The sequence below is a fragment of the Meleagris gallopavo genome, chromosome 4 (genome assembly GCF_905368555.1).
Source record: "Meleagris gallopavo chromosome 4, MGAL_WU_HG_1.1, whole genome shotgun sequence".
Taxonomy (NCBI): domain Eukaryota; kingdom Metazoa; phylum Chordata; class Aves; order Galliformes; family Phasianidae; genus Meleagris; species Meleagris gallopavo.
This window is the reverse complement of record NC_139407.1, coordinates 49312832-49338971: the sequence shown is the minus strand read 5'-3', so window position 1 is coordinate 49338971 and position 26140 is coordinate 49312832. Positions and strand designations below refer to the sequence as shown.

The following is a 26140-nucleotide window of genomic DNA, read 5'->3' as shown; positions in this document are numbered from 1 at the left end:
GACCCACAGCCACTGAACCAGCACAAGATCAGCAAGCAGGATAGGCACCTGACTCAGAGTTTCTGTTACGTACCACACACACCTAAAGGGGCCCCTGAATCTGCTGGACTAATTTAATTATTTGTTTCAGCTTTTCTAGTGGGGAAAAAAATAAATAAATAAATGATTGTATATACTCTTAACACAAAGAGGAAAAGTGCGTTGTATGTATTTTAGCATGAGTGATCATTTTCAGGAAATGTTCCATGATTACAATCGGCCACTGGGTGTCACTCTTTATCTGAGAAAAATAGCAAATTTAAGCTGACAAGAATCAGGATTACTTGGGTGGGAAGGGACCCTAAGGATTATCGAGTTTCAGCACCCTTGCTGCATGCAGGGCTACCAATCTCCAGATGTGGTACAAGATCAGGTTGCCCAGGGCCCCATTCAACCTGGTCTTGAACACCTCCAGGGACAGGGCATCCACAGCCTCTCTGGGCAGCTTGTTCCAGCAACTCATCATTCTCATAGTAAAGAACTTCCCCCTGATGTAAAATCTAAACCTTTCCTCCTTGAACTTAAAATCATCCCCCCTTGTCCTATCACTGTCTACCCTTGTGAAAAGTTGATTCCCCTTCTGTTTATAATCCCCCTTTAAATACTGGAAGGCTGCAGTGAAGTCTCCTCACATTCTTTTCTTCTCCTGGTGTAGCAGAAATATTAAGTCACGGCTTGAAGCAGTAATTGAGCACCTGGTAGAAAGGCAGGACCGACCCAGGGGAGCTCAGGTGCATGGAGTGCACCTGGGTGATTGGAAATGATGGAGCCAGAATCCACCGCTTCCCAGATCTCATTTAAGGGTTGGCAATGGAGGTAAAGGTCTCTTGTTGGTGGTCACCGCATACTTGAGTCCTTCTGAAGGTAAGCCAGTTTTTTTTTTTTTTTTTTCCTCTTTCCCCTGTGACCATAGCTATTTTATTTGAGCAAGTCCTTGTTGCAGCCTTGGACCTTGCTATTCTGCAGTCATTGCTGTACTTCCCATTGTGTAGCATTATGCTAGACAGGCCTAGCTCCCTTAGCCTTTCTACACAAGGGAAGTGTTCTAGTTCTCTGATCATCTTTGTGGCCCTTCTCTGGACACTCTCTGTGTCTTTCCTGTACTGGGGGATCCCAGACCTGGATGCAGTGCTCTAGACAGGGCCTCATGAGGGCAAAGTAGAGAGGGACACTTGCCTCCCAGTCTCTGCTGGCCACTTGTCTTATGATGGAGTCTAGGTTACAATTGGCCTTCCAAGCTGCAAGAGCATACTACTGTTTCATGTTTAGTTTTTCATCCTCTAGGACCCCCAGGTCCTTCTCTCAAGGAGTTCTTCCAGTGTACATATCTGGGACTGCTCCAACCCAAGTGCAAAATGTTGCACTTTGTTGAGCTGAACCTCATCAGGTTCATACGACCCCACTTTTCAAGTTTGTCAAGGGCCTTCTGGAATGCACTTTAAGAAAATATTTCTTCATTCACAATTAAGAAACAAAGTTCTTATCTCTGTCTTATTTTCTATCAGAGTCTTATCACACGCAGAAATATGTGGAAGGTTTCAAGATTAATTTTGTGCTTTTCAGCCATGAAAATGCATTCAATGTACCCTTTACAGTTAAAATTCTGGTCTGGCCAAACATTAACAAAATCAATACAAGATGTTGTTCTCATATATGCTTTCAGTCCTGTGATTTCAGCAAGAGGAGGTCTTGAAAACAGCTTTATAAATACAGATATTACTATGGCTGTTTTTTCAATATTTCAACCAACTATTCATGTCCTGTATCCTGTATGGTTTGAAAACTCCCCAAGAAACAGCCCTATGAGTACACATTTAAAAAAAAAAAAAAAAAAAAATTAAAAAAAAAAACTTTAAAGTCTTGCTTATAAAATCTATGGACATTGGAAAGTCTGACTTGAGAAATTTTACTTCCTCTTTTCTCATCTAGTGAACAGGAACAGCATATGTACTTGTTGCAAGATTTGTGTTAAATACAAACGCTCTTTACACCCTTAGACTGTAAAGGTTTAGAGAAGGGCATTTTAGGAGGATTTCTGGTAGTGTTCTGGGCTGCAAAGCTCAGATGAGCCCGGGAGAAGTAGAGGCTGCATGCATGCAAAGCCCATGACCAGCTCAATGCGTTGGCCTGTATTTCTGAACAACTCTTTACATATCTGAAAGCTGGGCAGCTTTTCAAACCCTCAATCATAGACAGACTCTGGCTGTAGCTGTCATGAAGCAGCCACTAAGGCTGAGCCAGGCAGCTGCTTAACAGCAGTGTTACTGAGGAAGTGAACAGTCTGCACGTAGTGAGGCTGTGCAAGTGGAGAAAACCTGCTGAGGACATGCAGCATCTCTAGCTGCAACTCCTGGCTACAGCCGCATTGGATGTCACTGCTGCTGTGAATCTGGCAGTCTTTGGTGTCTCCTGCCTGGGCTGCTCAGAGGTTTCCATGAGGTGACACACAGGACAGGGCAAGGTATTTCCCTCATGAAATCCTGCAGGCCCCATGGTTGCACCTAAACAGCTCCCTGCCCCCAGACAACCTGCTTGTCAACCACAGCATCCTCCAGCTCCCACTGCAGGGTTAGCAGCACGTGAGAGGGATCACGTCCTCCCTCTGGCTCACCCACTTCACATGTAGCAGCCACAGAGCCTCTCACTTCCACCAAGTGGGGAAGGCAACTGTGCAGCTCCTGGCCACCAGCCATACCACAGCAGGAAGGTTAAGAACATTAAAAAATGAGACATTTATTAGGTCGTCAAATGAAAGTCACGCATAGCAAGTGATTTGATGTCTCCTAGAGGTAACAATGGATTTAACTCAAAATATCAGTCTTCTGAGTTTAAACAAAAAACAACCTAATTCAGTGACAGTTCTGGTAATGCAGTTCTTGCTCAATGGTTGTGCAAGTTCTGCTTGCTATTGTTCACGTGCAGCGTTACCAGCTTTCTATAAATAATAGGGGTTTTCCTGCAATATTACCATGTGACATACTCTAAATGCCTACAAAACTACATTATAAAGTTGGTTGCTTCCTAACAGTTGCAGAGAGAGTGAGCAAGAAGATATATTTCATAATTTAACAGAAGAATGACATTGATGCTACTGAGAGAACTTTCTGTAATCAAATTGTAATAGGCTGAGGCATCTTTTTTTTGTTTGTTTGTTTTCTTGCCCTCAAAGGTGAAAGAGTTCATAAGAAAATATTATATATATATATATATATATATATATAACTATAGTTCAGAAAAAATGCAAAACAAATAATACAGCTTCATATGAATATAGTAGAAACAATATTTTAATAGTATTAAAAATAATAAATTCAGAAGTTAACTGTTATTTTGAAGGTGACCGGTGGCGAATTCGATGAAATCATTACTTAATGGGTAAATCTAGGCAAATGGCAATGTAGGGCATAGCGAAGTATGATGGATATTATACAGGTATTATGGCTCCAACTTCCAGCTTTTACCCAGGACAGTCTCTGTCTGCCTAATGGAAAAACTTGCCAGAAATGAACACAGACCTGGGGTACTTAAAAGACAGGTCTGAAGGTGTAGAGATACTATACCCTTGACATTTATACTGACATACAAATGGTTATAAACAAGAGGTTTTTTTTCTTGTTTGTATTATTTAGTTAGATCTAAAGGAAGAAGACCTTTACCACATTTACTCCACAACATCCTTGTCAGAGCAAAGATTAAGGCCATGACCTTAATATTCCTGACAGCACTGAATTAATGAGTATCTTTTTTACTTTCAAATAAAGTTGGAATCAATGGGATGCATCCAAAATTAAAGCAACTTGAGTAAAAAAAAAAAAATAAGTGCAATCACTAGCAAAATTTCTCTCTCATTCTTTGTGATAATAACAAAACTACTGACTACTTGCACAACTAAAGTAACAGCAATTTAGGAAGGCTTGCCAACATTTTGTGGGAATTTTGTGGGAACCTAAAAATACTGTTTAAAAAAAAAAAAACTACAAAACTCTGATTAGTGAAAAATAATGCAAGATAGTCAAGTCACTTAATAAGAGGTTGGGTCATACTACTTGTAGATGTGACCTCACTTTGCTCCTCATCAGTTTCAAAGGATGTTGGCAGCTTAATGCTAATAGCTGCCCTCAGGTTAGCCCAGAAAAGGGCACGCTTGCTCCTCTCCTTCGGCCACTCCAGGTAGGTTCTCTTGGCCATGAGAGCCTTCAGCTTGTGGTACCTCGCAGGGATAACATATGGAGGGATCGGCTCCAGCAAGATCAGGACTAAACTGTTGGAGTTCTCGCTAAACAACTTGTGATGGGCAAAGTACAGCTCGTAGTGACACCACTCGCTCTGCACAAAGTTGGGGGACAACACAAAGATGGACTTGTAGCTCTTCTCAATGCAGTTAATGATATTCTCCACGATGCTTTTGCCAGGGATAAAGTTCCTCTCGTGCTGACACAGCTGGATGCAGCCCTCCCCCTTCTCCAGATTGGGGATCAGCTCGTTCTTCACCCACAACGAATCGCGCTCGCTGTACGAAATGAAGGCGTGAAACTGCAGAACGGTTTCCCGCCCCTCGGGGCAGTCGTGCCAAGCTCTCCGCTTTGCCTGCGTCCACTGCCACAGCATCCGCACGTACCACAGCACATCCAGGTAGATGCACAGAAAGGCCACCACAGCCACCAGCACCAGGGTCAGCAGCAGAGCTGTCACGAGCAGCAGAGTCGTGTTGCAGGCCAGCTCGGTCAGGTGGAAGTCCTTCAGCTGCGTTCCGCTCAAGTCTTCTGGGTACTTGCACACGTACGCCTCTGGCCAGCCGGACAGCTTGCCCCCAGACTGCCTTTCCAGGCGCAGGAAGTCCTGCAGCTCACACGAACACTTGAACGGGTTTTGCCCAGCTTGTAGCTCCTTCACGCTCGGGCAGCTCTCAAAGAAGTCGGCACTTGGCGTGAGGATCAAATTCCTCTCTATGTTCAGGATCTCCAGGCCCGCAAAGGCCCTGCACCCTGGCAGGTCGGCCAGCCTGTTGGACGCCAGGTTCAGCTCCTTCAAGGACTGCAGCTCAGCAATCCCCGTGGGGACACTGGCAATCTGGTTGTTTTGTAGGTCCAGTTTGTTGATATTAACGGGCAAGCACTCAAACACCGACTCTGTCAGCTGGTTGGAGGACAGGTCCAGCTCCGACAGAGAATCAGTCCACTGGCAGCGCTTCTCAGCTCCACTGTTACGCAGCAAGTTGCTGCTCATGTCCAGATACCTCAGTGATTTCATACGGCTGGTCATGAAGCTCACCTTGGAAAGGCTCTTAAATTTATTCCTATTCAAAATAAGTAATTTCAAATTTGCCAGGGTGTCACAATTCTGGAACAATTCATCTGTCAGGGCATTGCGAGAAAAATTTATATACTGAAATGAGCTTGTTTTTTGGGGGCAAAGCATGTGTGGCATACATGCATCATATATTGTCAAACTATCAATATTCATCTCTGAAAACAATCTGTACAAATGCTCCTGGTTGAAATAATACACCTTATTTCGAACATGCTCCAAAGTAAGTGCTTTCATGGAGCCACCCAAAGAGAGAAATTGTTCCAGAGGTCTTAAAGGGGACGCAAATTTATATTCAGTCAGCTCCATCACTGGTCCCCGAAAAATCAGATTTCTCACAGTTAAGTGCTCCACAGTTGAATCCCAAACTAGCAGAAAAATTTGCAGAATGACTGTCCATTCTAAGTCCACAGTGTCAAGCATTAGATCTGTTGCTTTGATGTTCTTCAGAAGCTCTAAAGAAGGGGAGGGAAAATCTTTGTGGCTCAAGGTGTATCTTAAATTAAATATTTTTAACTTCTCTGAAGTGCTCATTCCGTCATATAAGAGGGAAAAATTGAAGTTTTGATCTGCTGCAAAAACAATGTGAAGGTTCTTTGTATTTAAAGCTGTCAAACTTAGAGGCTCATACAGAGAAAAGTCTTCTAAGGTTAGGAAGACAGTGTTCAGCTGCAAATGTGTCACATATCTGAAGTCTGACCTTCGTATCATCCTGGTACTTAATCCGAGGTATTCCAAATGAAACATGATCCCAAATTCCTGACAGACTGGCAAGACAGTGAACTTGTTGAAAGAAAGATCTAAATGTCTAAGACGTGCAAGCATTTGACAGTAAGCTGTCCAGATGTTATTGTGAGATAAATCTAAGTATTCTAAATCTTGATTAAATATGAAGACACTGAAGTCAAGCTCTGTAATTAGATTATGAGAAAGGTTTAATACTTGAAGGTCAGGAAGATAAATAAATTTCAAGTTAGTAATTTCAGAGATATTATTATGTGATAAATCTAATACGTGAGTATGGACTGGAATGTTTTTTGGAACTTTAGTTAGTAGATGTCCTGAATAGTTTGCAATGATTTTATTTTCCACAGTTGGCTGGATATTATTCCAAAGTATGGATAAAAACACACAAGCAAAGACATAGATGCTTGTAAGAGATCCCATTATGTGTCTCAGAATTTTCTTGGTTCTTCAGAGAAACACAAAAGCATATATATGTTTTCTGGTCAGTATGCCTCAATAAGAAGTCCAACCTATGAGAAGAAAATACATAGATCTTCCTGAATTTGCTGAATTGTAATAAACAGTAAACTCAACTAAAATAAAATACGGTATGAAAATTACATAATTAAAATATTTTTTTGCATACTTTCTCTAAGACATTACCAAAAACCATTAACAAAAATTCCAGTTATCAATTTTCTGAGGCAAGTAGATATAAATTTTTATATAATGGTAGGAGAACTATTGGTGGTATGTTTGAAAAATGCAGAGATATTAAGGAATTTCTCAATTATCTTCGGAAATGATACAAATAAATATCAATATGGAGAGTTGGACTACATGACCTTTAAAGGTCTCCTCCAACTCTAAGGATTCTATGATTTTGTAATATATTTGGGAGTAAAGGAGAACACAGTAAGTCTCCCATGTGCTTTTTCCCTACACACCATGTCCGGACACACTTCGGGCAAACCTTCAAAAGTCCCATTGACTCCCACAGGACTCAGTGCAAAAGCTCTTTTACTCAAAAGAACTACAGGATATTCTTCACATCCCAGAGAGCTAGGATATGGCCATGCAAACCCTCAAAGAAACACCCCAATGAAACACAAAGACATAGGTGTCTTTTTTTTTTTTTTTTCTCCAGTAAGCCAAGAAGCTTGAGGAATTTTACTGTAATTTATGTGAATATGGTAATGCCAGTGTATCTGAAAGCATACTAACAGGAAAGCTACAGCATACATGAAGACTTCCTATAAAGAAGTGTTACACCATATAAAAACAAACAAAAGCACTTGAAACTTCAAAAGATTCCAAGATTTCATAGTGTCCTAAGAAATTTTCTACATTTTTCAAACTATCCCATAGTTGACAACTAAACAGAGAGCCTCTGTAGAAATGATTGAGGGACAATGATCCTAGTTCTAAATATCAAACAGTCCAGGGAGGAAAATTTTTGTGGCTATGGAATACGGTCCAGTGGAATGAATAAATGCTCAAGCCTATCAACGTTCCACAAAGATGGAAAGGCATCAGTCATATTATGAAAAAGTATGCACTGGGCATTACTCTTGTGTCAAGACAGGATGACACAGATGCAAACAACAGGCAGAAACCCAGAAGTATGAATGACTGAAACTCTTTCAGGAGGGAAAGTGTCTGTTGGGTTTTTTTTTCCTCCAATAGTTTTATTTGGGGGAAAAAAAAGGTTTTTAAATTATTTACCTAGGCAATTAGGAAATCTTTTATTAATAAAAACTAAATGTTCGTTCTTTTATTTTTAGTTCTAGATGTTAGTCGCTAATAATTTGTTTGCCTGATATCAAAAGTCATTCCTTCCCTTTTGAGTCTCCTGCAAAGCTTCATCAAATTTTCTTTCAGAAAACTAAAGCAAAAAGATATGTAATTAACTTCACCAGGGGCATTAAAATAATGAATCATTAAAGTGTAAAGCTACCTCTGCAAAATCCATGTAAAATCTAATTGAGAAGCCAAATTCAGTCTTCAGAAAGCTGTGCTAGGGTATCTGACCACAGAGGAGATCTTAAATGAAGCTTAACTTGTTCGCCAAAGTACAGTATAACTTACAAGAAGAACCAAGACAAGGACCCAGATTTCTTCAAAGAGTGGCTGACCTTGTATGTCAGAGTTCAGGTTGGCAAAAAACTTCTCGAATCAAAGAAACTTTGGGGAGATGCTGAGTAAGGAACAAAGCAAGATATTTTTCTGAAGAGAGAAAAAAAAGGAAAACATCCTCTGGTCCATGCTCCGCTAGTAGATGAGTTTAAAATTACAGCGTATACTTTTCTATACACTGCAAAAAAAGGACAGCCCACAGAGTATAACCCCGAAGTGTGCCAAACATAAAGAATAAAGCAGATTTGTCTGATGGAAAAATATTAAGATCAGCAGTAACCCATCTAACACTATTAAAGAATGGTATTAAATTAGAATTTGTTCAGAAAGAAAATTGCCATACCATTTTTTTTTTTCTTTCTTCTATGTTGAAATTCAAGATAAAATTGAGCATTTTCACTGAAATTTCAAAAGGCAGGAAGATGCATGAGCACCTGAGATCTGGTAGATACCACAAGACATATAACAAAAGAAAAAGAGTAAACAAAGCAGAGAATATCACCCACCTTTTATGGATTTAATTTATCTCTGAGTGAAGAGCCAGCAAATGGCTACTGCATACTCAGTTGACAACCTCAAAACAGGTTTTCAAACATATGTAATCTTCAAGCTGGAGAATCTCACACAAGATGCTTGTTCCTTGACTGCTATACCAGGAAGTAGGAAGAAGAAGTTTTTATGTAGAGGCTGCATAATGCTAAGTAACAATAAAATTTTTCTGTAATGCGGGTATTAAAAGCATAATGAAAGGAAATTTTTAACAATCCAAACTCAAAGTACTTTTGCTTCTGCAACATTTAATTATCATCTGTATGGTTTAGGAGGAAATAAGTCTTTCTGCTGTTCTCCAAAGTAAGGTTATGTAAATATTTCTGCATTTTTAACGTTGTCCATTTCTGTTGGTTACACAGTGCATCAACTGCATCTCCTCTTTTGCATGCACAAAAAAGAGGAAGCAGAACTCTTACAGACCACTGCACTTCATATCAAAACCTTTGCCAGAGCTCTACCACTCTGAGTTGTTTCCCTCAGCAGGCATAGTACATATTGTTGCACATTAGCAGACTTAAAAGCTAAGATCTCAAAAAATATTTCTGGGTAAACTAACACAATTCAAAACTTTTACAGGTCAGTCAGCTTTACATTAGATACGGCTTAGATGTTTAAACCAGGGAAACCCCACGCTGTACTTTAATTCAAAAGTACTGTAAAAAAACAAAACAAAAAAACACCTGCCAATACTATATGACAGCGTATGGGAACTGCTGAATCACGGCCTGAACCTCTGATTAATCACCTGAGGTGAGCAATGAGTCAGCCACGGGAGCACAGGTGAAGGCAATTCACCTGTGCTGTCGGAAGGGGTGGAGCTGGCTCCATCTCTCCTAGACCTATTTAAGAGCTGACTACCAGTGGGGGAGGGATCTCTTCTGGAGATCTATTATGCTGGAATTTCATAAGCAAGCCCAGGATACAGGTAAGTATCCTATTTCTTCTGCTTTGGTGTAATAACTGCGTAGCCAAGCTCTCTGGTACATCTTGTAACTATAACATCTGTACATTCATTGGTTGTACAGACATGAAAGCTGTAGGACAGTCATGAAGAATAAAGTAATAGAGGGCAATCTAGTGAAGGAGAAATCCAATAGGGCAGTTGTTCAATTAAAGGTTTGAATAGAGGTGAGAGCCTAGTGAGCAAATCAACAGAGCAGAATTAGTCCATTTCAGAGTCAGAATAACTGAAAACACACAATTCCCATGAGCCTCCAAACTAATTTAACATGCTTCAGTAAGATTAATTAGCAAGGAAGAAAGAAGCTGAGTAAAATAAATAAAGACTCATTTCATCTTAATGATTTTAAGATTAAATTCATGAAGTATGTAATGAATTCTTGAAGTATAAGCAAACCAGAGCATCATGGCTGATTCTGGACTCAGTTTAGAGCTTACTCCCCATAATAAAACAGGACCTTGAAGGAGATTTAAATGCAAGAGGGCATTCAGCTGAAGAAAGCTGACAAGTATGAAAATTAATTCTAACAACTAGTACCAGATATACTTGAAGTTTGCAGTAGAATCCTTCTAAAATACTCTTTTACAACTACCTTTTCAGTTTTGTAAAGAAGAATGTAACCTTTTTGCTTTACTAGATGAAAACTTATCTTTCATTTTAAGATTGGTGAGAAGGATTGTTGTGCTGAAACCCAATGACAGTAAAGCATTCTGCTTTCCCCAGTGCAGTGGATCTGAATAACTCATTGCAGGTAACACTCTGAGCCATCTGTTTCCCCAGACAAGACTGGGGATCATAAGTGCTTCTAAATAAGCAGCAAGAGTTTGATTGTCAGCTGATATTGTCTTTTCTTCATCTTAAAGGAGAAGTTGCCATTGGTGAACATATTAAGCCATGAAAATGAATAGACTAAGGCTAGACAAAACACTATTATCATAATCAAATTGAGAACAAAATTTTGCAAACCAATGCCAGTTTTCCTGCCAGTATAATTACTGAAAAATCTTTGCTGCGTGAACAAAATCAAAACCACCATCAGCTTTCTTCAAAACTTACTCCAGTATACACAAAGCTGCTAAAGGTACCTACATCTTTATTTGTAATATGTTTAATTTCCTTTCCATCCTTCTTTATCAGATTTTAAGGTACGTTTAAAACTGTTCTTGAATGTAGTTTAGAGAAATTTGTACCATAAAGAAAAGTTTGGAAAGAGTTGAAATAAAACCAACACTCCTAAATACTTCTGTTAATTCCTTAAGGGCAGTGCTTGATGTTATTTTTCCTAATGCATTCAGGAAAGCTTTGTTTGAGGGTGGTTTCTGTTTACTGATTAAGTCATTTTGCATGATATGAAAAGAAAGCAGTGTATTTCTGTCCATGCATTTTGAATGTAGCAGCTAAATACTATCCTTTGTCCTGAACATACCCTTACTCACACAGATATCTCATTCTATTTCTTAAGTTTATGCTGCTGCTGTTCTCTAGTGTTTTTTTTATTTTATTTTTGTAACTGATGTTACCAATGAGCAATCTTCCAACCAATCTTCCTCAAGGTGCGTTTCACACTTTTGCCTATGTATTGTATTTACTAAATTAAAGAGGAATGGCAGCTATGCTCAGCTGGATTTCAGAAGCTATTTAGGATTGGTGCTGTCCCTGAATGGTTGACAAATCTCTCCAATGGGAACAGCTAAAGGTAACTTGCATGTGCAAAACACTGAGTTAAAACATAGCCAAAGCAGTTGGACTCATCCAAGCATTTAGTAAATGTTAACACAATTCTTAGAAGTTGTTAGTAGCTTGATGTTAGTAGGTTGATGTTTGGTCATATAAAGGACCTTAACTTCAGTGGCAGCTCTTTCATTGTCACAACTTACTCCCATGTGTCACTTTGGCAAACTGAATACTAATGCCAGCACAAGTCAAACTGTGATATTGCTGCATTTAATGCCCAAGCCTATTTTGTTTGGGCATAGACAGATACAAGGAACAAATCATGGAAGTCAAACTGTGTTCCCCATAACAAAGATCCACCTTGCAGAAAACAGGACTTTCTCATTTATTGGTTTATCAGTACTGCTTTCCCTCAAATAAGCAGTGACTGACTGAAAACGATCATTACAGGAACTCTTGGTAAAGATTGCTGAAAGAAAAAAAAAAAAGTATTGGTCTGAAACACTGAGTAAAAACATGGTTTTGGGATAAGCTTTAAACCTTCCCTTCAGCAGAATGCCTCATATCCCATGGAATCCCTCTTTTTCCCTCTCAAGCACTTTGCCTTGGTCTAATTTGCTGCAGTTGAGCTTCAGTGATGATGCTTAGTAATGTTTCTAAGATTAAAAAATAGCTGAGCTCTCAGCAGGACAGCCCCCAAGTGCATCCTGACTTCCATTCTGTTATGGTTTGGTTTGCTCTATACACACAACTTAAACATATGTAAAATCTTATTTGCTTCATTCTGCACATTTTCTAGGTTTTGAAGGGTGAACTCCTATGTTATCAGGTCTCTCTGTTGATATTATTATAATAATAGCAACAAATAAAATAGCATTCCCACTAGTCACTGAGATGACTAGCCAAATGCCAGGAATCTGCTGATATGGTATCTGATATCAGAATATATTTACATACACCCTTTTCTGATACGTGGAGTGCATTAGCAGTTACAGCTTTCTGTGTAAAACCAGCCACAAATACACATAACCTGTGTGCATGGAAAAGGGCAGCTAGTTCCCCAACTGCAAAGATATTAGTGCCAGCAGAGAGGGTGACATGGGATGTGAGATCAATGCATGGCCCTACACATGGGAAAATATTCTTCTTGGACTTAAACTGTTTTTATATAAAGTGTTCAGAGTATGGCACAGGCTAAAATAATTGTTTTGAGTATCCTGATATATTCCTGGAGAAATCTTCTCCCCTGCAGAATCTGAGAAACTAGATGTAGTGATTCACAGCATGTGCAGCTGTTTTGACAATTATCTAGCACACAACATGGACAAGAGCATAACAGTATGAGAACTTCTGATTTCAAAGTACCAGATTTAATATTTCTCCACTCTTATCACATCCTTTTCTAACACTATTCACTCAAGGATATAGGACATATATTACAGACCTGTAATTACATATTTCGGTTTGATCACATCAGCTGTCTTGCCAGAGGTGTATCTAGTTCACAAGTTCTTTCCAAAATGGTAAGCAAACCCCAGCTAAAATCTTCCACTCCTAAAAGATGTATTTTCCAACATCAGGTGTGTGCTCTCATCTGAGCTGCACGAAGGACTCCAAGTGCATTCTGTCACTTTCCAAGAATATTCCCCTCTTCCAGCCAACGGAAGCAGCCAGCCGAATTCTTGGTTTCAGTGACTGCTGACTAAAACTCTGAAGTTTTTGAAGCTGCAAAAGAAATGGGCAAATCACACGAAGGCTGTTCATCTTCAGTTGCCTGAAGTTCATACAAGTCATACACTAAAGCACTAGTTGGAAGGGATGGAGGATGTACAGAAAACATTTCTTTCCAAATTCCTGAATGAAATGCTTGCAATTTGGTGATAGGTTTGTTGTATTAATTTTGAGGCTAATGGAACAAGACATATAAAAGCTTCAAATTTGGTCTTGTCCTACAAATCCTTAGAGAGTTGCTCATAGTTATTGATTTCAAGCCAAGAGATCTCAGCCTGCTTAGACCTATTTAAAAAGTCACAATTAAAATATTTTGTAAATAATAATTGAAGATGGAAGGTGATGAAAATGCAGAGACCTTCAATAAGGATTTTATTTCAATATATCTTCTTTTTTCCATGATGAATATTTTTGGAAACAATTTCCTGATATTTGATCATCTAAGTCTAGTATTCAAGATGGTAAACACTTGTCCTTCTAGGGACAAAGAGGAAACGTGATGATCTTCAGCAGTTGTGAATGTTTGTTGGAATCCAGCTATGTTTTCTTGAAGACAAAACACCAAAAATACAGGTAAAGTGGCCTGCAATATTCCTATACAGGACAGCAAATTTGTTCTTCTGATTCCAAATATATATGGTCTTATCAGTTGTCCCAGTACATTGGAAATTTTTTTGGCCTCTGACAAGTTACTGCCTTTCTGATTAGGAAGGCATAGCTGTGCTGCAAAAGATGCTGTATCCACTGTAAACAACAGATTCTTAGAATCATGGAATCATCTACATTGGAAAAGACCTTCAAGATCAAGTCCAAGTTTCAGCTTGACTTACCAAGTCCTATGCGTAAACCATGTCCCTTAGAGCCTTTGTGGGAAAAAAAAGCAGATCACAGCCTGATCAGGCAAATAGCCCATGAGGAAGAGCTAATGTTAGCTTGAGAATACAAGTAAACTGCCTCTAGCTTCTGTATGTAGAAGAAACTTGTTTGTGAGAAACTGCTCCGTAGCTTTAACTAAGTCCCCTTGCTTCCTGTAAATGGCCTTGACTATCCTGATATGTGATGCTTTATTGTCTCCTGCTGTTAAATACATCTATGGCCATGGTAATAACGATGGCTAGCAGACGTCTTGCAAGCCTACTGCCTCCAGTATCTGCTGGCGGTAATCCCAGGGTAGACACTATATTGGTCAGTCATAGCTGGTAATGATAACTTGGTGAAGACACTGTCCCATTACCCCAGTAATGTGAGTACAAGTCTATTAAACTGATGTTAACTTGCCTCTGTATACACTGAGTCCTGTTGAATGGCATGAGATTGGACTCAGCTCATCGATCCAGCCTGTCTAGATCTCTCCACAGAGCTTTCCTAGCATGAAGTAGTTTCACAGTTCTGCCTATCTCGGTGTAATCCGTGAACATACTGAGGGTACGCTCAATCCCCTCATCCAGATCACAGATAAAAACATGAAACAAAACTGGCCCCAACACTGAGCCCTGGGAATGCAACTGGTGAGCAGGCACCAAGTGGAATGAGCTCCAATCACTGTGACCCTTGGAGCCTGGACATCCAGCCAGATCTTCACCCAGCAAATCATGCTTCTGTCCAAGCCATGAGCACCCAACCTCTCCAGAATACTCTGGGAAACAGTGTCAAACACTTCACTAAAATCCACATAAATCACATCCACAGCCTTTCTCTCACCTACCTACGCAGATCATCTCATCATAAAAAGAGATCACATTGTTTTGATAATAAGCTTAAAACGAGATACATGTATGGGAAAAAATAAAAGTATAAAGCTAAAGAAAAGGAGGAGGTAGAGAAGTCAAGAGTTTCTCAAGATGCAGCCATTGATAATGAAGGCAATTATTGTGACACCTTCTTAGTTTCTTTCATCAAAGAAAACTCTTCAGATCAAGATGATACCAGGAGTCTATCACAGCATGGGAATTACAACTCTGTCCACTCACTATTACTTCTTGGCAGCAAACAGGAAAAGGAAAACTAGCTCATCCATCTCTTTTCTTTTCAAGGAAAAAAATCCCCCTTCTTTCCTCATCCAGTCCTCCTTTCTGACATGGCCGTGCCTGCCCCTAGTGCTAGATATTCACAGTCCTACATCTGGGTCCCATGCTATAAGTTTCAGTCTGAGAAAACATCACCCAAGAACAATCTCAAATGCTGAACTTCTAGATATCTTTGCAGGATGCATAATTTTTCTCCTTGCAAATTAATTTTAATGTGAAATCCTGTGACCAAGATGGCTAAACTTTGTGATTAATGTAGATCTCCTAAGTCACCAGCAATTCAGGCACTCTTCCACATGACTGCTTAAGTTTCCATTCTGTTGAGAAAACCAGTATTACAATATTTCAATGATGGTATCAAAATCCATATCCAAAACCTGCCAATTTCAAGTGAGTTGTAGTAAACCAGGCTGATTTTTTCATATAGTGACAAAGCAACTAACTATCCAGAAACAAGGTTTTATAATACAAGGTGAAATATATTGAAAATCAATGGATATAAAGTATTTATTGGTTAACAAATGAAAAAAATTTCAAGGAGAAGAAGAAACTGTATTATAAAAACTTTTAATATCTTTCCTCACAATTCTGTTCTGTTCTGTTCAACAGGCACTGACAGATTGATGCTAATAGCTGCCCTCAGGTTAGCCCAGAAAAGGGCACGCTTGCTCCTCTCCTTCGGCCACTCCAGGTAGGTTCTCTTGGCCATGAGAGCCTTCAGCTTGTGGTACCTCGCAGGGATAACATATGGAGGGATCGGCTCCAGCAAGATCAGGACTAAACTGTTGGAGTTCTCGCTAAACAACTTGTGATGGGCAAAGTACAGCTCGTAGTGACACCACTCGCTCTGCACAAAGTTGGGGGACAACACAAAGATGGACTTGTAGCTCTTCTCAATGCAGTTAATGATATTCTCCACGATGCTTTTGCCAGGGATAAAGTTCCTCTCGTGCTGACACAGCTGGATGCAGCCCTCCCCCTTCTCCAGATTGGGGATCAGCTCGTTCTTCACCCACAACGAATCGCGCTCGCTGTACGAAATGAAGGCGTGAAACTGCAGAACGGTTTCCCGCCCCTCGGGGCAGTCGTGCCAAGCTCTCCGCTTTGCCTGCGTCCACTGCCACAGCATCCGCACGTACCACAGCACATCCAGGTAGATGCACAGAAAGGCCACCACAGCCACCAGCACCAGGGTCAGCAGCAGAGCTGTCACGAGCAGCAGAGTCGTGTTGCAGGCCAGCTCGGTCAGGTGGAAGTCCTTCAGCTGCGTTCCGCTCAAGTCTTCTGGGTACTTGCACACGTACGCCTCTGGCCAGCCGGACAGCTTGCCCCCAGACTGCCTTTCCAGGCGCAGGAAGTCCTGCAGCTCACACGAACACTTGAACGGGTTTTGCCCAGCTTGTAGCTCCTTCACGCTCGGGCAGCTCTCAAAGAAGTCGGCACTTGGCGTGAGGATCAAATTCCTCTCTATGTTCAGGATCTCCAGGCCCGCAAAGGCCCTGCACCCTGGCAGGTCGGCCAGCCTGTTGGATGCCAGGTTCAGCTCCTTCAAGGACTGCAGCTCAGCAATCCCCGTGGGGACACTGGCAATCTGGTTGTTTTGTAGGTCCAGTTTGTTGATATTAACGGGCAAGCACTCAAACACCGACTCTGTCAGCTGGTTGGAGGACAGGTCCAGCTCCGACAGAGAATCAGTCCACTGGCAGCGCTTCTCAGCTCCACTGTTACGCAGCAAGTTGCTGCTCATGTCCAGATACCTCAGTGATTTCATACGGCTGGTCATGAAGCTCACCTTGGAAAGGCTCTTAAATTTATTCCTATTCAAAATAAATGTCTCCAGTTGAATTAGTTTGTCACAGTTCTGAAAAAGCAGATCTGTTAAATCATTCTTTGAGAAATTTACATACCTAAATGGACTGTCAGATGAAGGACATACCATGTGAATTAACTCAGAATCAGCTATTGTCAAGGCTTCAATGTTCATGTTTGCAAATATGTTATAAATGTCATCCTGTGAAAAGTATAGGTCTGTGATTCTAACATTATTCAGTGCAAGTGCTTTCATGGAAGTATCTGAATAGTCGAAGCGAGAACTTCTGACGTTCCCCTCTTGTATTAAGTTGTTGATACTGAAGTATTCAATGGATGAGTGCCATACAGTCTGGAGTGCTTTAATAAAATCTTTCCAGTCCACTGACATATTCGTTAGTGTCAGATTTTGAAGCCTGGAACCTTTTCTAAAATTAGATAATAAAGTTATTAATTTTCTTACATTGTCTTTTTTGATTTCTGACAATGATAGGCTTTCCGTAGTATTTTCTATCACAACCCAACCAAAATCAGCTTTGGACTGCTGATTATTTGTATATGAGTGTGGAAGGCTCAAGTTTTTTTTGTCCAAACCATCCTGTAGAAAATTGTTAGGAACAGATGTAAAGAGTTCATTTTTCATAGCCAGGCCAATATTGTTCCAAAAAGTGAATGCAAACAGACAGTTGTAAATAAAAAAGTTCCTGAGATATCTCATGTTCTCTGCCATACTGCCTTATGGTTCCTTGGAGATGCTCAATACTTATACATCCATCTTTGTTCTAATGCTGCAACAACAACAACAAAAACAGTTATATCATTAAGCAGCTATTAATAGGTATCATAGAGATTGATTTTTTTAAGGTTTCAATTTGCTATCTCTCCCTTTGACTCAGAGAACAATGAAGGGACTTACGATCTCAGGAAAGACTTTATTAAGTGACTACTGTAATTTCAATTTGGCAAAATCTGCCATGTTTAATAAAAAGTCTGCTTCTTTCAAAATGTATCTGATTTCATAGGTGTTGATTTTTCCTGCTTACTTAGGAATTACTGCTGTCATTAATGTACTACATAGGCTCCTCACAACTCCAGGACACTCTGACAGGAAAGTACAACATTTGAAGTCAGTACGGTCACCCTCTCCCCATTCTCTATTAAAGGATCTGAACTAGACTCAGCAGACATTATTTTTTAACATACAATTGAATCTACAAAACCTATACTGAAACAGAACTCATAATGACTCTACAACGTGACAGTAATAGCTGCCATTCATTGGAGGAATATAACCTCTGTACCATTAACCATTCCACAGGCTTTCTTAGAATTGCACTACTGGGCCTACAGTGCACATTCTCCTTGACATCACATAACTTATATTAAGATATCTCAACACTTAAATAGCTGACAGTCCACTAATTTCTGCTTTTGTAGAGAATGCATAAAACTAGACTTGGAAACTGTCAAGACATAACAAGGCAGCACAGCATAACTTGTCCAGCCTTTTTCCAAATTTCCTTTTGAAAAATTATATTCAATTTCACCATCTTAGCCCTCAAAACACATTTGGGTAAGTGCGGAAAACAAAAAATAATCACCACTCTCTAGTCTGTTCTTTTGACTGTTTGGGGAACATTACTCCTAATGGAGTAATGGGAGTGGCATGGAAGAAATCATACTTTCTAGTAACATCTTTTTTTCATTCAAAATGTATCCTAAAATCTTTAAACTTGACAAACACAGCTCTTGCAAGATACATGCAGATAAGCAATTCAGTAGACTACGCAAATCAAATTCACAGGGAGAACCTGTCCTCTTGTTTAAAGAGAGATCAAAAGTGGGGTTTGAAGAGTTCGTCCTGTAAGGACTCAATATAAAGTGACTAACTTCCACATAAGAAATAACACAGAATGCATTAAGCTATGATCATTAAGTATAAAGACATGCACTTTGAAAGTTATCAGTATAACACAAAACTCAAATGCTAAAAGTATCTTTCATAACGATGAAACATACTATCAGTTAGACCTAATTTTAACTGTAAAAAAACTACTTCAATTATATCACTGTGACCCCCTTCACTGTGACCGTGGTGCAAATGCTCTTTGGCCAGCTTCTCTGGACAAATTTACTGACCATAAGAACATTCACTCTCATTTTTTACCCATATGCTTATCACACATTTGCTAATAAACTTTTATGGAAAACATGGTCTATTTTCAATTAAGATGCAGAATATAAAACTAGGCTGTTTAGCTAAATAGAAAAAGCATAAATCCAATAAAAAACAGAACTTTCTTACCTGAAATCCCCTCTCTGATAAAAAGCAGAAAGGGTGTTCAGGAAAAGACAAAGAGAAAACTTCCTGTAATTCTATCCTTTTCTGTAATAGTACTTAAAAACACCCACACTTTTTATAAAATTTGTTTGTGCCACCTATTGACAGTTTGAGAAATAACATTTCTGTTTCTCCAGATGTTTTTTCACATACAACACTAATATAATTTCCCCATTATTTAGTTGTCATTTGACTGGGTGTTTTCATGCTTTGTGATAGGGTAAGCAGGAAAAAAAAAACCAGCATTTTTACCAATTTTTTTTTTCATCACATTAATACAAAAGTAGGTACTTCTTTTGAGCAAGTTTTCACCAGAATTCAAACATCTTCCTCTCTTAATAACAATCAAAGCCTTTGTATTATACTGATCATTTTTTTTTCACTTAGCTCTACTTATTTAGTTGACAAGCTATTATCAAAGCTGGTTTTTAAAAGCATTATTTGCCTTATATAATTCCAACTTAACGGTAAAAGAAGAATCTCTCTCCCATTCCAGCAGTGTTGTAACTGGGTTAAATAGTGGACATGGAACTTTTGAATCAAAACAGAGGGACAACTTGAGTACTGAATGCCCAAGCACTTGTGTTATTGTCCTGGCAAAGACATAAACCAGCCCCTCTGTGTTTCCGCCTAACATTAGTCAGAAGTTCCATCTTAGGAAGGTCTAAATATGGTTTAACTACCGAGGAACTCATCTTCCTTTTTGGCATAGCATACTTCAGTGCATGCACGATTTAGCATGTCAGTGATTCAGTAAGCAAAGGAAATCATTTTTAATATTACTTTTTCATTTTATAGCATATTCTATATGCCACTGTTGCATTCTCAGCTTCAAGTGAAAAGAAGTAATCCACAAAAGAAAGGGAAAGATAGGAGCAACAGCACACAGCAGAATACAAAAAACTCATACTCTCATTCTCGTGGTGATAAGCCTTATGGTGGTACCCCTCAGCTCTTTCTCCATAACTGCTGATTACAGACAAGAGTATTCAAATCTGATTTACAAGTGACACTTTGTGATATTGTTACTTACAAGCCATTCTACTACCTGCTCCTATCTGAGAAGATATAATCTTACAAGCCTTCAGTTACACCAAACATTCACTCCTGTTTTGGAATGTAACAGTTCAACAAACTGAACATGCAAACATATCACTCAAATGAGTACAGAATCAGACATATTTTCAGTTAACATGTAAAAACTGTTCCATATTAGGGCCTGTTACTGGTGAGCGTGCTGGCCACTGGCATAGTCTGAGATCTGCAACTCTGCATACATTCTACAAAGATAGGTTTAAGCATACATTAAACAGCAAAATAAGCATTTTACTATAAATTGCATGCCATTAGCTCTCATACTTACCACTCTTGTGCAATCACGAGAAGAAGATGAATACATTGCCCAAATGTTATGCATACTTCCGTGCCTTGATAAATGTAATCAGATTAAGACACACAATGAAGTTGTGTCCTTCCATCTTTTCTTTAAACTTCTATATTCATTAAAAGGCAAGTATTTTTCAGAGATCCCTTCCAATCTCTATGATTCTGTGATTTTTTTCTGAAACCTATCAAGGACCCTTTTAGAAGGCAACAGCACTCAACTTAGAGAGATAACAAACTTCAGTGAAATCCAAGATGGAGGAGAGAGATTCCACCCCTATTGCTCCTTTCCCATATTAACTTTTTGTTCCAAAAACTATTTGCCACATCACTGCAGAGAAAAAAATACAAGTGAAATTCATTACTGGCAAGTGAAAGAAAAAGAAAACATACTGTAAAATACAAGTGCTAAATTCAAACAAGTCAGTTAACAGTTCAAGAAACTAACACACCCTTCTAGCCCACAGACATACACACACATTTATAATGTTAATTCATCCTTAACAAACAACTTTCTGTAACAATGTTCATTAATACTGTCTTCCATTTCTAAAATGTGCGTGGACTTATACAGAATCTGCAAACCGGCACTTTAAGATCCGTTTCATAGTCCAACTTACAGTACACGATGGGGAAAAAGCCATCTCCAGCCACCAAGCTTCATCCATTAGAATTCTTCCTAAGACAACGCTTTACTCCTCTATCTACACAGATACCATTAAAAAGCAGAGGCAAACCCCCAGGATTACTCCAGAGTTCCCAATGGATACATCTACTGCATTAACGTGAAAGGTGCCAGAATGCCCAGCACGCCCCGATACTTGCAGTCTCACTGAAACTCCTCAGAAATCAGTGCATGACTTAGCGATACAGGCGTTCGTCCTGCTGTCTCCCGCCTTCACGGGAAGCTTCAGAGATCTGCTTGGTAAGGGCGTCGGTCACACGGCTCTATCCCTATCTGTGAAGCAACCCTCTGAGAAATCGTGTTTGTTTTGTGGCCTCCCACAGCAGCTCTCCTCAGTGATTCATAGGATTTGTTATTATGCTTCCTAGGGCAACAGCGAATAACTTTATTCAGCGAAGGAAGTCTGGCGGCAGAAGCGATGCTGCAATGAACCCTGGAACTACTGATCGCAGCGAAAGGGCATGCTTTGCCCTAAGAGGAGGCAGGAAAAAAAAAAGAGGAAAAGCCGTGAGGGGCACTGCTGGAAGTTTGCGGGCACGCCTCCGAGCGGGTCGGCTGCTTCTCCTGTAACGGCCACGGCCGGGGTGCCAAGGGAACCTGAAAGCGAAACCGCCGTTGTTCAACTCTGCAGCCATTCACTTCCATCAGCTTTGTTTTGAGGAAGGGTCAAACTTTCTGTGAACAAGTAAATAAACAGACGGATCGCAGCCCAGTGGCTGCACTCGGTGGTGCTCGCAACATTTCAGCACGCTTTATAGCTCCGGCGCTGCCACACTCTTCCTGTCGGCCCCCTCGGGGTCGTGGCGGCCGCGGCGGGACGGCACAGCGCAGCGCACCCGTCCAGCATCCGGCACCTCGCGGCGGCCCCTCTGCTACAGACGGCCGCCTCGGAGGGACGGAGGGAGAGCGGCTGTAGAGCCCGCCCTCGGCGCGGCCCAGCCCGGCCGTCCCGCCGTGCCCGGCCGGCGCTCCCTCCTCCCTCCGCTGCTGCCGACGTGGCGGGGCGGGGACGGACTCGGGGGTGCGCCGCGACGGACTGCGGAGCGGTAAGCAGCGCGGCGGTGCGTGCTTTTCTTGCTGCCGCTTTTGAAACCGGCTGCGGGCTGCTGACCGACAGCTCAAGCCCGGAGGGTTTAAGCAAGAAAAAAGAAAGAAGAAAAGGGGGAAGTTGCGGGTTTGAGGGAGCGGCTGTTCTTCCCGCTTTGCGCCGGGCAGGTGGCAGCGGGGCCGAGTCCCGCGGAGAACGAAGCGGCGGCGGCTGTCGGGCGGGAGGGCGGAGCTGTGCCGCCACGCATCGTGCGGGGGTCTGGCGAGTGACGGATTGCCGAGGCGCTGCTCCGCGCTTCGGGAAGTTCGGCATTTTACTCTGCTCCCCTCATCTGAGCGGAGAACTGCAGGGCCCGTGGCCACAGCGGTCCCCAGAGATGAGCTGTTCCGGCAAAAGTGCGTGTGATCCCTTACGTATCGTTCTGCCGTTGGGCGTTTGCTGTCCACATCCATCCCATACAGAATTATGATACGAGTATCTAAAGGTTTTACTAGTTTTAGTAGAGGGCCGTCCTAGACGATGCAGATAGAAACATATTTGTTAGTTGTCTCACTCATCATGGGGTGAGTACGGTTAAACTACTGCCATGGTTGTCTACACTGAAGCGTTTTATAGTATTTGCAATATTTTAATGGGAAACTGCAGATGATTGTAGCAAGTGTAAAGATACTGATGTGTAAATGCATGTTTTCTAAAGATAAAATAAGTTCCAGTGTAAGCTGAAGTAATGTAAGTGGCATCTACTGCTTATTTATTCATGACTCCAGTTCACTGATCCCAAATGCTATTCTTGGTGCTGTTCAAACAGCTGATCTACATCCAAATTAGACAAACGGGATGCTAAGGCCACAGGTGTGCATGATTCCACAGATTTTAATAAGTTCCACTAATATAAATACATATTTGTCAGGCAGACTTATAAATCCCTGTCATATTCCTCTTTTCACCTTCTTTTCCTGTTCTTCAATCCCTTCTAGAACCTCAGTCCTTCAGAGAGGTGCTTTGGACTGTGTTAATTTGAATGGCAGTCAGTGAAAAATATAGCTTCTCCAGACAGATTGCCTGAGTTCATTTTGTGCCATACAACACTGTGTGTAGACAAGACCTTGCAATAACAGCTCCCTGTCAAGGTTTGTTTTTCAAGTACACTGCTAGGCATGTTGTTGTTGTCAGCAAGTAAATAGTGGTAATTACTTCACAGGGCTTTTGGACTCTGCCACTGCCTCTCCTTAGTCATGTGTAGGACTTAGTGCCTGGATCCTTGATCTACAGATGACAGCATTGTGGAAAATACTTTAAAATAAAAATTGTGTTGAAAGATGTGGAGTAAATAAAGGAAAATCAGTTTTAAACTTAGAAAAACAAAAAACAACAGTAACTGTACCTCATTCATGCAAACTTACATTGGCTTCAGAGTTGAAGTTTAATCACACAGCTTAATTCTGTTTAATTAATTCTTAATACATGACATTTTAGAACAGTGAGAAGCATTTAGAACGGTGAGAAGCATTGCATTCCCCAGGCAGTAAGCCTTTGAGACAACAAATACAGACTGTGTGAGCAATGGATGCTTCCTGCGTATGAAATGGCTGCAGGGTCCATGGTCTGTCATGTATTCAAATTATCTCCCTGCTCCAATACATTAACATTACCACAGCTTTAATCACACTGTGCTTTTTTCAGCTTCTTGTCATCCTCCTCACCATCAATCAGCAGACTGTAGGAACCTGTATAAGTAGAAGTGATGAAAATGAGAGTAAGAGCTGCTTGGCCATTGTGTTCCAGAGCCACTTCAGCTCAGATTATTCCACTAACTGTTGGCATTTCTTCTATATCTAATAAAAATCATTTAAATTAGCCACATGGAAGCTCTCATAGTTGACCTCTCCAGACAAACAAACATCCTTTCTCCATCACCAAGCAGTATTTTGGAACACAAACTAATAGTGCTGCTCTTTGTACTTGAATGCAGTCTTGCATGGTGAAAGTAGTCAGGGCGGGTGTGACACACGTATCATAGGGCTCCATACATACACATAGGGTACGTTGTTTTTCAGCAGTAGCTTTTGGGAAGCACTACATATTTTATGGTCGTTCACCTGTTTGTAGAGTCTGAAAACACTGACTTGTTTTCTGTGTTCAGAATTGAAAATGTCTGAAGACTTAAGTGATGGCATCGCATCTGAAGAGAAACCTGAAGTAATGGAAATGCCCAGCAGTGATGTATTGCCTCAGGAATCAGTACTGCACCCTGTGGAAGCTGAGATCCTGCCTGCGTCCTCACAAGATGAGCAGGGACAGGCCACTCAGGATGCCAGTAATGGACAGAAGGGAGATGTATTTATTAATGAAAATCCTTTGACTGAAGAAATAGCTGAAAGTCTGCCTTCCAATGGAGAGGTGACTGAAGACATGCCCACTGAGTGCATTGAGACTGTAAGCCTTGATACAGAACCTGAACCTGAAGAAACACTGCCTGAACAAAGTAGTTCAGTGAGTAATGCTTTCTTCCATAAAAGCCCTCCCCCTCTTGCTCTGTGAGAACCAAATTTTGTAAAACACTGATACTGTTCTTTACAAGAACCTTCACAGGGATAGAATCAGTTAGACTCCATCACCGGCTTTTGGAGCTAGGAATAGCTGAATCTGTCTTTGCTGGTATGATATTAATTTGATCTTGCTATCTTGGTGCAATAAAACTATGCCAGAGTTTTAATAAGAACCTAGTCCATTTTATATAGCTGTAGTACTTCTATGATTTTGTTATCTGGTTTCCTGTACATATCTGCTCTGTTCAGTTCAGAGAACAAACCTTGAAGAGGACAGAACTTAAGCTGCATTTGCAGCAGGAAGTCTTGTTCTTTCTTATTTTCACTGACTTCTCAAAAATAAAGTGTCTTTCACAAGACTCAGTGAAAGTGAGTGAAACTGATTTTCTTTGTTCCAAGCCAGTGGTTTTTGATTTGTGATCCCCAAACCTCTTCTGGGACTACGGTGAGCAAAGGCAAGAAGTTCATTAAAAAGGAAAATACAAAAAGAGTTGTTTTTCTTTTTTTTTTTTGTAGTCTATGTAGTCTATGTGTTCAGTGCACATGATTTAGTTAAAGATGTTCCTGTCTCCGGAAGACTTTCAGGCATCCACAAATTGGAAAAAGTTAAAATACATTGGTTTAGTCCTTCCACTAGGGACAGAGACCTGCCTCAAAGAGGTGATGGGATGTATGCACTGCACAGTGCAGAGCTGAAGTATCCCGGTATACTTCATCTTTTTGGTTTTGAGTAAATGCAGAGGTGGTACGTTAATTGTGACTCAGACACCAGTTTTTTAGTATGATTTAAACACGGAATACTGATAACTACTCACTCCCACACATTAATGGAAGAAGAAGCACTCAGTGCCTCCTATGGCTCTGTTTTGATTGAACACAGCTGTGAGAAATTCCCTATGCACATTTACCTGTAAGGAGACTCAGGCAGAGAAACCTCTAGCTCTGGCTTCCTGTAGAACTGAGAAAGAAGGTGAGTTCCTGCCTATCACAGAGAGTACCATATTAAATTTGTATGGCTTCATAAGATTAGGTGCCTGAAGAAATATTAGGACATTAGAATTATAGAATCACAAGGTTGGAAAGGACCTACCAGATCATAGTCAGGACATATTAAAGATATCTATGGCTTTTAGGAAGAGGTGCATTTTGAAATAGCCAAAGGAGCAGTGCCA

At 40.6% G+C, this 26140-nt stretch overlaps 3 protein-coding genes across 15 annotated transcripts in view; 1 reads left to right on the top strand and 2 right to left on the bottom strand.

Annotated features, from left to right (window-relative positions):
- Positions 1–2752: 2752 nt before the first annotated feature.
- LOC104910799 (toll-like receptor 1) lies at positions 2753–15493 on the bottom strand. Of its 3 annotated transcripts, none has more exons than XM_085223305.1 (4): positions 12840–15493; positions 8715–8855; positions 8161–8298; positions 2753–6602 (listed from the first exon to the last, which is right to left on the bottom strand). In XM_085223305.1, the coding sequence occupies exon 4, from the start codon at positions 6511–6513 to the stop codon at positions 4057–4059; it is 2457 nt and encodes an 818-aa protein (XP_085079431.1). In that variant the 5' UTR covers positions 6514–6602; positions 8161–8298; positions 8715–8855; positions 12840–15493; the 3' UTR covers positions 2753–4056. The 3 variants fall into 3 exon arrangements, with proteins under 3 accessions (XP_085079431.1, XP_085079433.1, XP_085079432.1); XM_085223307.1 differs by having other exon boundaries at positions 8208–8298; XM_085223306.1 differs by lacking the exon at positions 8161–8298.
- Positions 15494–15635: 142 nt separating this feature from the next.
- LOC100551461 (toll-like receptor 1) lies at positions 15636–22032 on the bottom strand. Of its 5 annotated transcripts, none has more exons than XM_085223308.1 (3): positions 21307–22032; positions 20667–21017; positions 15636–17750 (listed from the first exon to the last, which is right to left on the bottom strand). In XM_085223308.1, exon 3 carries the CDS (start codon positions 17690–17692, stop codon positions 15734–15736), a length of 1959 nt encoding a protein of 652 aa, XP_085079434.1. In that variant the 5' UTR covers positions 17693–17750; positions 20667–21017; positions 21307–22032; the 3' UTR covers positions 15636–15733. The 5 variants fall into 5 exon arrangements, with proteins under 5 accessions (XP_085079434.1, XP_085079436.1, XP_085079435.1 ...); XM_085223310.1 differs by having other exon boundaries at positions 20667–20730; XM_085223309.1 differs by having other exon boundaries at positions 21512–22032.
- Positions 22033–22280: 248 nt separating this feature from the next.
- The window catches only part of FAM114A1 (family with sequence similarity 114 member A1), a 31738-nt gene continuing 27878 nt past the window's right edge, over positions 22281–26140 (top strand). For 4 of the 7 annotated variants that reach the window (XM_010710287.4, XM_010710286.4, XM_085223316.1 and 1 more), the window contains exons 1-2: positions 22682–22814; positions 24563–24912. In XM_010710287.4, coding sequence (XP_010708589.1) covers positions 22796–22814; positions 24563–24912 — 369 coding nt within the window. In that variant the 5' untranslated portion in view covers positions 22682–22795. Of the gene's footprint in view, positions 22433–22681; positions 22815–23402; positions 23550–24562; positions 24913–26140 lie in introns of those variants that run through there. The other 3 variants (XM_085223314.1, XM_085223315.1, XM_010710288.4) reach the window with 3 other exon arrangements.